At 37.1% G+C, this 14,804-nt stretch overlaps 2 protein-coding genes across 5 annotated transcripts; both read right to left on the bottom strand.

Moving 5' to 3' along the window:
- Positions 1 to 2,164: 2,164 nt before the first annotated feature.
- On the bottom strand, positions 2,165 to 9,598 carry LOC109021736 (protein TIC 40, chloroplastic-like). Its single transcript, XM_035684858.1, has 9 exons — positions 9,545 to 9,598; positions 9,204 to 9,261; positions 6,138 to 6,396; positions 5,800 to 5,906; positions 5,617 to 5,713; positions 4,320 to 4,392; positions 3,731 to 3,771; positions 2,803 to 2,900; positions 2,165 to 2,175 (listed from the first exon to the last, which is right to left on the bottom strand). Coding segments are annotated over exons 3-8 (570 nt in total). The 5' UTR covers positions 6,388 to 6,396; positions 9,204 to 9,261; positions 9,545 to 9,598; the 3' UTR covers positions 2,165 to 2,175; positions 2,803 to 2,898.
- A 1,131-nt stretch (positions 9,599 to 10,729) lies between these two features.
- Positions 10,730 to 14,579, bottom strand: LOC109007082 (probable splicing factor 3A subunit 1). Of its 4 annotated transcripts, none has more exons than XR_001998726.2 (4): positions 14,368 to 14,579; positions 11,757 to 14,021; positions 11,003 to 11,637; positions 10,730 to 10,910 (listed from the first exon to the last, which is right to left on the bottom strand). XR_001998726.2 is itself a non-coding variant. In XM_018986613.2 (3 exons), exons 2-3 carry the CDS (start codon positions 13,923 to 13,925, stop codon positions 11,368 to 11,370), a joined length of 2,439 nt encoding a protein of 812 aa, XP_018842158.2. In that variant the 5' UTR covers positions 13,926 to 14,021; positions 14,368 to 14,579; the 3' UTR covers positions 10,730 to 11,367. The 4 variants fall into 4 exon arrangements, 1 of the variants encoding a protein (XP_018842158.2); XR_001998728.2 differs by having other exon boundaries at positions 11,036 to 11,637; XR_001998727.2 differs by having other exon boundaries at positions 10,730 to 11,127; positions 11,242 to 11,637.
- Positions 14,580 to 14,804: the final 225 nt, after the last annotated feature.

Raw genomic sequence — 14,804 nt, 5'->3', positions numbered from 1 at the left:
ATTATAAAACGACCGTTTGTCTTATATGTGTGTGTGCCCAATAATGTTGTTGCCATATAGCAAGCCAAACGAGTTATACATGATTTAGATAGTGAGTTAAGATAAGATGAAAGATAAAAATATTATTTTTAATATTATTATTATCTTAAAATTTTAAAAAATTAAATTATTTATTATACTTTGTCTCAAAATTTAAAAAATTTGAAATAATTAATTAAGATGAGTTAAAATTACACTTATATCCAAACCGAGCCTTAATGTCTCTTGGCATCCTTCAAATGTCGAATTTAGTGCTCAAAATTTCATCGTGTTTACCTAAAGAAAGAATTGACCCAATTGTCGCTTTGGGAGTCATGAAACCCAAATGCTAAGTGAGGAGTGAGGAGTGAGGATAAGTCCAAGGGCAGGTTCTTCATTGCAGATGTCTTCACCTTCCAAACCCACCCTCGGCATTTACGTTATCATCATAATAATCGTCACTTTTGATTGGCCCATTCCTAAAATCTGGACAACATCTAATCAAAGAAAGGAAGAAGAGACACAGAACAAGTTGATAAATTAATGCTATAATAGCTACAAAACCCTCTCGACTCACCACCACCACCACCACCACCTACGTGTTGACGTGCACTTGTCGTTGTCCTTCTCCTGACTACAACCCTTCCCAAATCAAAGAAGAAAACGAAAAATAAAAAGAATAAAAGCCTTCACATCATAGTTACGTGTGTACACACTTTCAAAGAATAGACATACCGGTGGTCGCGACTCACGACCATTTATTTCCGTTTAATTTAAAAAAATATTTCATCTTATTTCATCTCATCTCATCTCATCATTATATAATAAACAATTTAAAATTTTTAAAATTCAAAACAATAATAATATTAAAGAATAATATTCTAACAATATCTTATTCAACTTCTATATTTCATCTAAAACTATCTCATCTCATCTCTCAATTCAAACCAACCCTATTAAGAAATTCCATTCATCATCCTCACACCACACATCATACATAATTTTTTAATTTTTAATTTTTTTTCTTATCTAATATATAGTGTATGGGTGATGAGTAAAATAATTTAATTAATTTATAAAGAATAAAACAAAAAAAAAAAATTATGTGTAGAGATGATGAATAACAAAACTCTTTAATATTTAATTTATTTATTCTGTTTTGACGTTTATCTTAAATGGTAAATTAGTTTTAAAACATTTAAATAAATATACTGCGGACCTATAAACTTCGTCGACTGCATTCGTGGATAGGCGTGGGCGTGCGGGAAAGGCTGGAAAACAGAGGCATAGACAGATCCGGGGAAGTATATTATAAATTTATAAGCATACCATCAAGAGGGGTAAGAAGCTATGAGCAGAACTGATCATTTTAAATACAACAAAGTGGGAGAGTAACTACCGATCACAACTAAGAAAACAACATAGAAGCCATCACCAAAACTCGTCAACCATGTACACATATTTAACCATGAGATGAGGCGAGAGAGAACTCTCAAGGGTGAACTCAGTCTATGAGGACTGGCCGGTACCGATTTAGAACAGGGATGCGGCAAGAAGCATCACGGTATGTGGCCAGGCAGGCCACGAGGAAGAGAAAGTATGTTCGGTCATGCAGGCTTTTAGATTTTGTTCTAACTTAAACCCCACCTTAGGCATGAAAAAGAAATGATGAGCCTATTTATACCAGCAAATAGAAAATCTGGATGAACGAACAAAGTCAAGGTGGACCAGACACACCAGGGAAGAGTTCTGATATTTTATTGAAAAGATCCATGACCTGGAATCGAAATTGTAATGCAAACAAGTTTATCATTAGATGCAAGCTTGACCAAGATAATAGGATATGAAAGAATACAGGTCAAATAAGCGGGGATTACTACAATATAGACAGAAATATTATAAATCCCGTCTAGTGTTAAAACAGTTTGGCCATACCTCCTTATCATTTTGATATTTTGAAATGCCAAGTGGGTTCTGTGAACACTGGAAAAGAAATAGAATGTTAGAGATTTCGTATGACACATTAAATAAGTGGCTTCAGAGTAGGACATACTTCCATGATCGCTGCTTGAATTCTTGGGTTTTGGAAGGCTAGTCTAAGTTCAGGATCGGCCATGATTTTTGCAAAAGCTTCTTCGGGTGAATGCCCAATTTGATCTGCCCAATGTTTAAAAAAAATTGAGAATTAAATAGAGGAAGCTTAAATAGAATACTGATCGGCAACCAAGAAAACAAATTATAATTACGCAAGACAATGGCTATCCTCCAGTACTATTAGCTTTGAATATCTAACTGAATGATGCAATTTTATCAGTAATATCACATTCGTCTTGAAATAAGGCGAATTTCACCATGTTCAACAATATATCTATATATATTTCATCATAGTGTTACGTAGAACAGTTGAAATTTGATGAAGTTGATGTGTCGAGGAATATTCTGTTCGGTAACGGATTAAATTCAGTTTAACATATAGGGGCAACAGATGAGAACAAACCAGACTACTTAGAAAGAAATACATTCAATAGCATATCGGCAAACAGAAACACAAGCATAAGCAAACATCAAAAGACTATCTATGTGGTTGGTAATGAACAATCCCTCAATACGTTCATGTACATTATGAATTTTTTTTTTTGAAAAAAAAATCCAGAAGATTAAAATGCAATCATAACCATCATCCGACTCAAATAACTCTAATTCAAAATGAATGGGACATCCAAAGCTTATACAAAATGTATGGAACATTGAAACTAAAGTAGTGAAAATTTGATCCAAACTTACCAAACTGCTGCTTAAGCTCAGGACTGTTAAGATCAAAATTTTTGAAAGAATCTATCAGATGCTCGTCCCACTCACCATTTTCACTCATCATGTTATTTCTGGTAAAAATATCAAGTATAGAAGAAGAATTAAGAACCATCACAAATTAGACAATATTGTAGGCTATCAGAATTTAACAAAAACTACCCAGAGAACTGCAGCCTAGAGGGACAAAAGGGGATAAATTAATAATAAATCGGCAATACACCTTAGACCAAAGCAAAATATTGATTGCTTGGCATATTTTATCACAATATTAACATAGATACTACAGCATGTTGAAACCTGTTGTTCCTAAAATTTATCCATTACTGAGCAGCAGTTTCACAACAATATCAAATGAATATAAGGGGAAAAAGGTCTTACATCATCTCCTCAAGTTGTTGACGATATTGTGCATATTGTGGATTAAACAATATCAATAATAGTTCAGTGTCACTTAATAATGACTAAAGAATAACATTTGCATAAAAAAACTTGAACAGCAAGCTCTTGATTGGGTGCAACAAAATTAATTCTAGCCCAACACACTATGTAAAGCATACTTAAAATTCATCCCACCATTGACATAAAAGAAATTATTTGCATGCAACAAAAAGACAGTGGAAATGTACAAAGAGGGGACGATATCCCATGTCACAACTATGATAATGATGTGGTAACACTTAATAAACAAAGATGCAAGCATCAGATCTTCCAGGAAAAAAAATCATAACAAAGTCAGGCTCTACTCAATTGTATACAAAACTGACTTCTAAAGGCTAAACGATGGAGATACTGGCTTTTTCCCGAATAGAACCATGGCTACCATTCTCAAAAGGGGAAATAAAAGAGAAAGTGAGACTATTGTATTTAATTTTTTAAAATGGCAAATATCGTATAGACTTACAATTGAAGGTGTCAGGATTCCTCAACTCCTCAGGTAAATGACTGCAAATAATATGAATAAAACTAAATTACTTGAGTTCCAAAACCAATAATACTGGTATATGCTAAAACAAGATGATAGAGGCATAGCAGAGGATACAATGTTACCAATTTCTACCTAAGTTAATTGTTTACAATATGACTTTTTTCAAGCAACTTCAGTCATAGCCACCGTAACAACAAGGAAACAAGACCAATGTTCTAATTATGTACAAACAGAAAGAGTCGTATGAAGTGAAAACTAATAGAGTGAATGAGGCTTATTCTAAAAAAATGGAAGAAACCTATCTATATCATACTAAAAGCATTGCAATATTAGACCAGCCACCTTGGCATAATTGTAGAATGTAAAGCATGTGACCACAGTACACTGATAAATCCTATCGTCCCAAATAAGATGAAATTTCCAAAGGCCACGTATTTGCACCTTATAACCGTAGCGGCATACTTTTTTTTTTTTTCCATTTAAATAAACACAGTATCAAGGTAACATAAATTATTATAATAATTAGAAAGCACAAAATTGTTAAATAGACAAAGAATCATATTACGGATAAACAAGCTTCTGCACTGCTGGATCTTCCATCATTTTCTCCAAAGCTTCCACTGACAAAATAGATTTTCCTATACAAATATAAACCAGAAATACTTAGAATGTGTGAATCTTAAGAAACACCAAAATTGAGAGTAATACAGCAAAGATTTGTGATCCTAGGACAACATGGGACATATATTCATAGCATTTAATTGGATAAAGAAAAAAAAAGCAGACAAACATGTGCAGTTGCACATAATATATTCATTTGTAAATCCTAGTAAGGTATTATTCATGTATGTGTTGTGTACTTGGCTATGCCTATTATTATGAATAAAACTTTTTGATTCCTTAAAAAACAAATCCTATAAATATAATCCTTTTTTTTCTGGGCATAGATACGATCCTTCCGTTTGCAACTCTCACTGTCTGATTTGAAGGTGATGACGGTGATACCTTAGTGACAGTGCCAATGAAGGTAGAGGTGATTAAATGGTGTTAAATAATTTGTGCTGGAGCGCATCCTGTTGTGGGGGTAGCTAGTAAGCAATTGTAGGATAACTCAAGTAACAACATGGTAATGGTGGTGGCAATATGATGGGAGGGCAATAAGGGTATTACTAGTAGCAGTGATGGGAGCTGATGACTGATGAGGTGGCAGCAGAGGTGGTGGTGTTTACAACATGCTGCTGCTGTTAATTGCAAAGATAATATATATGACAAGTGGGCTCTGAACAACTTCACAAATGAAATTTAAAATAGAATATCCTTTTAAATCATCTATTGTAATACATGATTTGCCAAAATCTCTTCTTTTGCTAGTTTGTGTTTTCTTTTGCATACATCCTGTGTACTTGGGTTCCATCACTCTGCAATCTTTTATAATATTGCATTACTAAAAAAATTCTCCTCTTTTGCTAATACAATAGGGAAATTGACATTCAGAAATTTCATGCCACATTGTTGGAATTGCATGAAATTGAAATCAAAATAGAAAAACCACTAGAAATTCTTCCAAACTCTTTTCAGAGAGGCAAAAAATGTCTAATATTTGTACAATGAATTCAAAGATTGATTTTGAAGATATATTGATGCTTGACTTTACAGGTTCCTACATATTGAGTTTTTCAATCACCACCAAGTTTATCAACTCATTAATGTTTCAAATATGATAGCACTACACAACAAAAATCTTGTCAGCAAGTTGCTTATTGAACTATTAAAAAACTTCATTAATTCCTTAATGAAGGCTCAGCTTCTCCTGACACAATATCTTCAATCTGTAATGATGAGAAATACAATTGACTACTTACCGGGAGATGGGGTGCCCTCAAAACCAGCAGAGGTACTGGTAGATTTGGACCATTGGGAACCATCCACAGGCTTAGACGCAGCTCCATTTTGGGAAACCTTCAGACATGCTCCAATAGTTAAATCTTAGCACATCAATTCAAACCACAACTGCCTTGTCCCAAAGCTTGACAGAAACTACATACCGCCCCAGCAGTCTGAGTGTCCTTGGATGAACTTGTTCCGGTGACATCTTTAAAGCTTTCATAAGGACTCTTTTGCTCAGCTTCTTCCGGAGAAACATCTACAAAATCTGTTAGCACAAGTTTCATTATAATTCTAATAGGAAGAATATAAAAAAAGCATGATCTATATGTCAAACAGAAGCAACATCTCCAAAGGGCATGCACAAGTTGCATTTGACCTATAATAGCTACATGCAGTAAGTTGTGAAAATCAAGAAGCAGAAATAGATTCTTTTAATGAATTGAAATTTATCGCTAATAAGTTTATTTACCAAAACTTTAAAAGAAAGTTTACTTTCCAGGTTTCTTAGATTCCTTTTTTACTTCTGTTTCATCTATGGCAATAGTTGCTGGTGTAGTCTCTACATTTGTCGCCGGCACATCTACTGTAACTGCAGATCTAGAAGCAGCTGGAGCCATTGAGGTGGAAGGCACTGGTGTAACAGGCATTGGAAATGGAAAAGGTGACCCTGAAGGAAAAGCTGTATTGTCGAATTGGTTATTTTGAGAATTCATCTGTCCCATTAACGTCTTGAAAGCTCGTTGCATTGCATATTTCTGAAAGATTAAACATAAGTTTCATGCAAATTAGAAAATATGCGGAAAGAGTGCAGGTTATATTTAGTTGTGGCCATAGAAGATCCGAAGCTAAGTCACATAGAAGAAGAGATGATACACAAATCCCACAACTGCTGATAAAGACAAAAGAAAACAAGATACCTAACATCAATCTAGTCTGCAACATATAATAAATACATATGCGTGAATGCGTGTGTGTGGATGCATTTATTACAATATTGTATTGAAACCTAATTGCAACTCTAGGATTGAAGTCCATAATCCAAATGCAAAGGTGATAGGGTTTGGTAGATCGTTTTTGGAGTGAACCTCATATAGCTGATTATAAGTCCAATCTCCTGCAGATGTATGCATGATTACCAAAAAAAAAAAAAAAAACCAACACCATCCAAACAACCACAAAATGCACAAGGTTAAAATCTACCTGCTACTTTGTGTTGTCTAGAAATTCAGCCTGCAGAAGTACATAATCCAAGTGTATCTGTGTTAAATCTGTGAGAGTTTGCAATCCTAAGAGCATTAATAAGGTATCAGAGCTTCCATAAACATGTACATATTTGGTGAATTGCATGAATCCTTTGATCTTGCACGCTTGCAATTTCTCTTTCTCGCTGCAAGGTTTCAAGGTAGTCTGCATATCTGCACATATACGTGATTGTTCCTCAATGGATGTCGAACGCTCCACACTGGCACTATTTTTGTTTTCATTTTAGATTGGATTATGGTTCTGCCATGTTGATTCTGTATAGTTCTTAGCTGCAAAAGGTTACACTGCTAAGATAAATATTTTATTTGGCAAAGAGATTTGGCATGGAAAATGAAGGAGTTTGGCATGGTGAAAAAGCATTGCAATGGAGATCCATTCAAGTTGACCTGTTTGCACACCACTTTCCACAAATTAAAGCTATTGTCATGGTTTAAAGATAGAGAATGAGTTGAACCATATATTGATATGTTAAGGTAATAAGGTCAATCGAATCACGAAAATATATATAATATATATATATATAGATGAAGCTAGATATCTTTAATATGCAATTAGATTGGAAGCACATTGGAATTCTATAGAGAAGTATTGGAATGTGGCAAAATGAATTCAAATATACATAACACGCATACTAGATTTCACCAGATGTGGTGAGATATGTGGCTATGGACCATGTACAACCTTTCTTTGTTGGAATGTCAACTCAAAAGAAAACAATTACAAACATGGCAAAAGATCTGAAAAGCTAGAAAGAACAACAAAACACTAATCTTCACCTATATCTGACCCTTAAGCCCCAATATGTGGAAACATATTCTTGAGATCTTGACTTGGACCAAAACTTCTAAATGTAAGCTCCCTTCCAAGCCTGTGGTTCCATACCATTTTGGGTTTTCTTGCATTCCTTTCTCTCTATGTATTGCAGATTACCAAGTAGAAAGAAGATATCTTTGGAACAGCAACAGTGATCTTGCCTTTTGGACTTTTCCAAAGCCCCAAAAAACCAACTCCAACCGGTCACCAAGTCTAGAAGATAACCCACAACTTCTCAAGACATTACCCATAATTTTGCAGGCTACCTCAAACGTTAAATACAGACTTATATAACCTTCTTGGCAGTTCAGCTTTTAAGAAAACTGTTTTAGAGGCTACTCCAATGCAATCCCTAACAGAGGGGTATATCAATGCAGTGAAAGATTCTTGGAAGAGCTTGCTTACAAGCAACATGGAGTCCAACAACATTGTGATATTCAAGTGTCATACACCTGGCAAAGAATTCTGTTGGGCAAGGGCATATACGTTGATGTTCAGTAACACAAGATCCCAAGGGTGAACATCTTTAAGAAATTTACTTGTTTAAAACTTTCATATCCAAAAGAATATATCAATCCAAACAGGGCATTTCTATTAATTCAGGGACTTGGTAATCTTTCTCGTTTTGAAAAAATGGCAGCACGCCCTACACCCTACCACTAAAAGGTAAGCAAATACAACCATAATTTGGCACACAAAGTTAGTCTAAAAGCAATTATGCCTTTCCATTCCCATATTCTACAACTGTAATTTGACACACAAAGTTATGCAAGAAAATCCCCCAAATACAACGTCTTAATCCCAAACCACCATACATCTTCTGGTACTCGAAGAATCCAACCAGATGCTTCCCTACCTTCCATAGGATCTTGGAAAAAAAGCCCACCCCCTTTAATAGTCCCAACGTTCTCTTGAAATTTTGCACAATTCATGCATTCAAATTCAACCAGAACCCATTAGGGTGCAACTAATGATGGACTTAGATGAGCTATAGACTCGGACATCCTGGGTTTGATTCCGTACTAGGAGTTTCCTGAACTACCTGATACACGTTCTGGTGGGTGGGGGTGTCATGTATGAAAGCATGAGTAGAGATCACAGTTTTTATCCAGGTATTTGTAGAACTCTACAAGTAAAGGCCATCAACCAAAGCAAGGATATGAATTGCTAAAGAAAAAAACTCCAGAGTTCCATTTTATGCATTCTTTCAATGACATAAACTTTTATCAACTATGAAACGACTACCTAGAGAATAGGGAAAAAACGAAACAACTATAATTTGATTGTCTGGTGCACTAGACCAACCAGAAAAATAAAAATTTGAAAAAAAAAATGTCCATACCTCAGAGGAGAGAAAAAACCCACCTTTAAGTACGTAGCAACCAGTCATTTCATTATTTTTAAAAAAAGTGCCGAAGAGGAAAACAATATCGACAAATGTATAAGACAATTTGATTAAGAAAAGGACAAGGGTTCCAGTTCTCACACATGAAAATAGTGCTGAGAGCCCAACGCCAATTCCGATCCAAAAGAGAGGCGACCCCCTAGAACACGGTCACAACATGGAAAAGATACGAACATCATAAGCAGAATAAAAAAATTAAAAAAAAAAAAAAAAGAACGAAGGGCATCGTATAATTACACATATGGCGGTGGTGGAGGTACTGAGAGTTGTGGATTAGTGCCAACCGAGGTTGTTCCTTAATTAGTCGAAGAAGAAATGCTTGCAAAACGCCTCTCATGTACCCTCCCTGCCATTGTACCATCCCCACAAGCATATATCAGTAATAAAAACACAAAGACGAAACGTGCATAACAGTGGCGTACCCACGGCTCGCTGAGGATGGCGGTGTAGACAGTTCAGACGAAACGAGAAGACACGGCTAAAGATAAGAAACCCGGGTTCAACATGGCGGTGGAATTTGGGATGAGGCGGCGAGAGCGGAGGGGCAGAGGAGGCGGTTAGAAACTTCGTGGTCATCATTGTCGATTCTTATCTGCTACGTACGAAATCAAAGATTTGAGCATGCCACTGCTGTCTGCCGAACTTCAAAGTGAACTTATTAGGTTTTCATCACAATTCAGATTTACAATTTTTTAAATTTCTAAAAAGTTAAACTAAGATCAGATACATAAAATATTACTATTTATAATTTAATTCAACTCATCTAAACATCAGCTTTACGTCCACCACAGTTCAAAAAAAAAAAAAAAGATTTTAGCGTCAACCGAGAGAGAGAGAGAGAGAGAGAGAGAGAGGGTTTCGTTTTCTGTTTTTAATTTTATTATGTTTTAATTTAGAGCTCTTGGTTAGAATGAAAATTTCTATTGGGGAATCGGTAATGTAAAATAGAGTCGGTATTTTATGGAGGGACCAGAGGGTATGTTTAACAGAAGAACTCGTTACAAAAATTCTCAACTCAATAAACAAGACAAATTCGCGAACAACGTGTTTTATTAGTGTGATTGTCATCAAGCGTGATTACATCATTTATAAGATTTATTAGAATTAAAAATGATAATTTATTTAAAAATCTTATTTTTCATACGTGTGAAATATTTTTACATTAATTATGTTAAAAAATTATTGATATTTTAATAAATTATAATAGTTATAGCAAATCGGTAAAAAGATTTTAAAACGGATGTAGCAATTCTCATTAATTTATATTCAAGCTAACACCCTATTACATCCGTTTAATTTTTTTTAAAAATTATAATAAATAAACTCGATATAATAAAATTCATTAAAATAATTTTATAATTTAACATATCATATCAAATTAAATTAATTTATAAATTTATTTTTACGTATTTTATTTATAATTAAAGTATTTTCCATTGCGGAATGACAGTTAGGTACTGAAGGAATGTTTGTGTGGACTGATGCCAACTGAGAAGAGAGAGGTCGGCCCATTAGAGTGCTAACCAGAGGGCCCAGGGTAATCCACCATCCATTACCAATTTACCATTACGTAATTATCTCCCATGCATGAAATTGCTACTACTCTCTACTCTTTAACATTTTCGTTACTCAAAATATTTGCTTCCAACGTATATGACAAGACCATAGTATTGATCTTGAAAAATAAAAATCCAGAAGTATATACAGGAATGCAAGTCCTAGTAACGAGTGAGATAAAAGTAAACATTCATCTGCTCCCCACTCTTACTCCAATCGCAACAATCAATGCTGCAAAATGTGTAAATAGCTGCCATCAGAGCTGTGAAACACAAGGACAAGGAATGCTATATCAAAAGGGAAAAATGGAAGAACTCTCCAACCTGCTTAAGAAACATATGCAGGGTGAAACAGACCTTTCATGAATCCAAACATAAGTAGCCTAAGCAAAAAGAGCTTGTCAACTGCCCCTTGCCCTTTAAGAGGCATTCACCCAACAAAGCTGGATCTGTGGTGGATGGCATGCTTGTCATTAGGTTAAAGACAAAATAATAGATTCAGGAAGTCATCCTAAAGATATATTTTTTTGATAGGTATGAAATTCATCCTAGAGATATATTACCAGTCACGTGTCCAAGACATAATCAAGATAGAACAACAAAGTCCCACGGTAAAATATGGAATACTCTGGGTAACAAGAATTGTCCACCATGCCAGCCACCTTAAATGTCCCGGTCAAGGAAGCTGTTTATCTTTTTCTACCACCCCGCTCTCTTAGAGAAAGGGCAAGCATTTCTCCTGCTCCGACATTGTAATATGCCAGAGACATATTGTCCTTGAGAAAGCCAGGTTTCCCACTCAATTTTTGCTTATTGGCAGGAAGTTGGATGTCCCCTGCAATTTTCTCCTTCAGACTGCCAACAGTTTCAGATAATGACTGCACTGTGATCTCCAGAATCTGCCCTTTGAGATTTCCTTCATCAACATTCGGAACAGATATGGTGATACGGACGGGCCCCTGAAAGAAAAATCAATCTTGATCAGGAAATCCAGAAACCCATTAATATAAGAGAGTATCAAAATACCTCTGGAAATTACAAACAGTGCAACAAAACCAAACGCAAAGACTCCCCGTACCGGATGCTGAGCAAGAAACTGGTCTTCTGGGATAAGCAAAGAATCATCGTGCTTCTGCCTCTTTGGCTCTGGTTCATCTGGAAGCGGTGGAGGAGCTTCCTCTGGTGGTGGTGGTGGAGGCATTCCATGAGGCAACGGTGGTGGAGGCATCATAGGCATGGTAGGTGGGGGTACAGGAAGAGGAACATAACTTCGGGGAACTGGCATAGGCGTAAACTGAGAACCAGGTGGAGGTGGTACATGCATACTAGGAGCATGCATAGACATTGATGGTGGCATTGGGGGTGGTTGATTAACCAAAAGAGATTGCTGTCCAGAAGCCATTGACATTGGAGGTGGCGGCGGCCTAACAGAAGGAACCATAGGCATGACTGGTTGCCTGGGTGGGGGTACAGGGAGCCCAACACTAGATGGGGCAGAATACTGGACTGTGTTTGGAGGCATACGAGGAAGGTTCAAGGCTAGTCCAGGTGGTGGAGGAAGTGGACGAACGGATGGCATACCAGGTCTAGGAGGAGGAGCTGCAGGACCAGGAAGGTTTCTGGCGTCATTATTGGCAGCGTCATTTTGATCCTCTCCGACCATGTTCTGCGACATGGCCTGGTTTGCGGTGCGTCCAATGCTTCCAGTGTGACCATCCCATATGACCTGTTTCGGTTGCTCGTCCTTCTTCTTCTCAATCTCAGCCTTGACAGCATTAGAGACTTCTTCCTCTGTGGTACCAAAAATATCTGGACGGGTTCGGGCAAGTCCCACAATGTTCCTGGAGATTTCATCGTCCTGAGCAAGTGTAGTTTCCCGAATCTTAGCAAACATCCTTTCTTTCTGCTCTTTGTACTTGGGATCAATGAGGGAAATCCTCATGTGTTCGGACATCTCGTTAATGAGGATTAACTCACCAGTAATTGGAGAAACAACAAATTTTGTTGGGTCTCTTTCTGCAGGGATCCTATCCTCAGGTCTCTTCCAGTTCTTCACAATTCTCATTGGTGGTTCAGGTTCTTCTGTTATCTTCATGTCATTCTTCTTTCCATCATCGTTCTCTTCAAGACTAGCTGCCCTCATGCCCTCTTCAACAAGCTGAACTTCTTCTTCATCCATTTCCATTTCCACCTCCTTTCCTGGCTCAACAATATCTTCTTCCGCAACTGACACCTTACTTCTTCTTATAACCTCTTCAAGGGTCATTGGAGGAGGTAAGTCCTCATCCTCATCATCCACAAAGTCTATTGTTTCCACCACAACAAAATCATGCCAATCAATCATAGCCATCTCTATTCTTTCCTGCTCCTTTTCATCCTCAGCTTTCTGCCTAGCCTGCTCTTGTGACCTCTCCCACTCAAGCCGATTCATGCATCGTTCAAGCACAGTCGTCATGTCAGGGACACTCTTCTTTAGCTTCTCTGTCAAACCCTTGGGAGGCATCAAGACTTTTGAATATGCATCGGCAAGCGAAGTGAAAAACATGAACATACTGTGAGTAGGCTTCAAGAAATGAAACTGTGGATTATTGATTTCCCTGCTTGTCAATCCTGTCAAGAATGACTTCCCATTTCGAGCCACAAACTGTGCCGTGAGCTTAATTATATCCAGTTCTTCTCCAGTAATTCCTTCAGGAAGCCGAACAGTATACTGCTCAGCTTCTGGGGGCTCAACAGCTTTGCGTATGGGCATAAACTGGGCAGACAGATCCACCTTTGCTGCTGCTGCTTCGTTCCCATCAGCGGCTGGAGCAGATGGGACCGGCTCAGGCGCAGCAGAATCAGCAGGTAGCAAAGAAGGCTGCTGCGCAGAAGACTGATTCTGAGCACGAAATTCAGACAGACGATGTTGATAATATGCATGGTAGGGATCTGATCCGTTCAAGAAATTGAACTTCACATTTCCAGCATTATTTGCAATAATCCTCTTTTCAAACTCTGGTCCATTCTTAGCAACAAACTGGGCAGTTTTGTCAACAATGGTTCTGATGTCTGGAGGAGGATGAATAATTCCAATAGTTCTCGTATGAGTTGCAACCGTTGCAGGAGCCGAATTAGCTTTATTCTGCTCCTCGTTAGATGGCCTTTCATCCATTTCCACATCAGACACTTGAGATGCGGGAAGCGGGCCAAGATTTCCATCGGAAGGAGGAGCAGGGAGGGGCAAGATTGGCAAAGAACCTAGCATTTTTCCAAACAAACAGAACCTTCAATATGAACTGAAAAAGTGACGAGCTTCAGCACAGATTCGTGCTAGATAAAACTGACTGCATATTATCACTAACTGTGATAAGAAATCAAAGCGAAGCCAAGTTAGTTCACACATACACGATAACTTTAAATCGAAGCAATAAGTTTATAGTCGAGCTACTACACAAATGGGAGTCGATCAAATAGAGAATTTAACACATAAGAAACAATGAAACTCCCAGAAGATAAGATAAAAAAAAATTTAAGGGCTTACAACGCAGACCTAAAAACCCTAACCACGACTCTGTCATTAAATCAACCCGCTCACACGGAATGAAGACAATTGACTAAACAATAACTTATTTTTTAGTTTCTTTCGTGAAAACCCTAGGAAGCGAATGGTTGATACGACAAAACAGAAAGCGAACAGATTTACATACCGATTATGTAGGTGGTGGGTACAGTGAAGGTGATAGGCTTCGTATTACTTCTGGCTTTGGGATCGAAGATATCGGAAGGAGATCGAAGAAGAAGCTTTCGCGCAGATATGGAGGAAGAGAGAGGTTGAGCGGCGCAGAGAGAGGTGAGAGAGAGATCGAGAAGTGCAATATTGACGGTGGTCGATTACTAACCCTCGCACAAAACGTCGATGCTTCGTTTGCCAAACTAGACGACGCCGTATGTAACCTTCATGTGTTAATACTTAATATACACAGTGCTTTGTAACACGACGGCAGGTCGTTTAGAAAATTGAAAAGAATTGACATTTTATTTAAAGAATCCGGACGACAACAATTTTAATTTATAATTTTGATTATATTAGTTAATTATTTTAAAAAAAAAATAATAATCAGAGGAAATAAAACTAGCTTGCAGT

Source organism: Juglans regia, chromosome 13 (genome assembly GCF_001411555.2).
Source record: "Juglans regia cultivar Chandler chromosome 13, Walnut 2.0, whole genome shotgun sequence".
Taxonomy (NCBI): Eukaryota; Viridiplantae; Streptophyta; class Magnoliopsida; order Fagales; family Juglandaceae; genus Juglans; species Juglans regia.
This window is presented reverse-complemented; position numbering and strand designations above follow the sequence as displayed.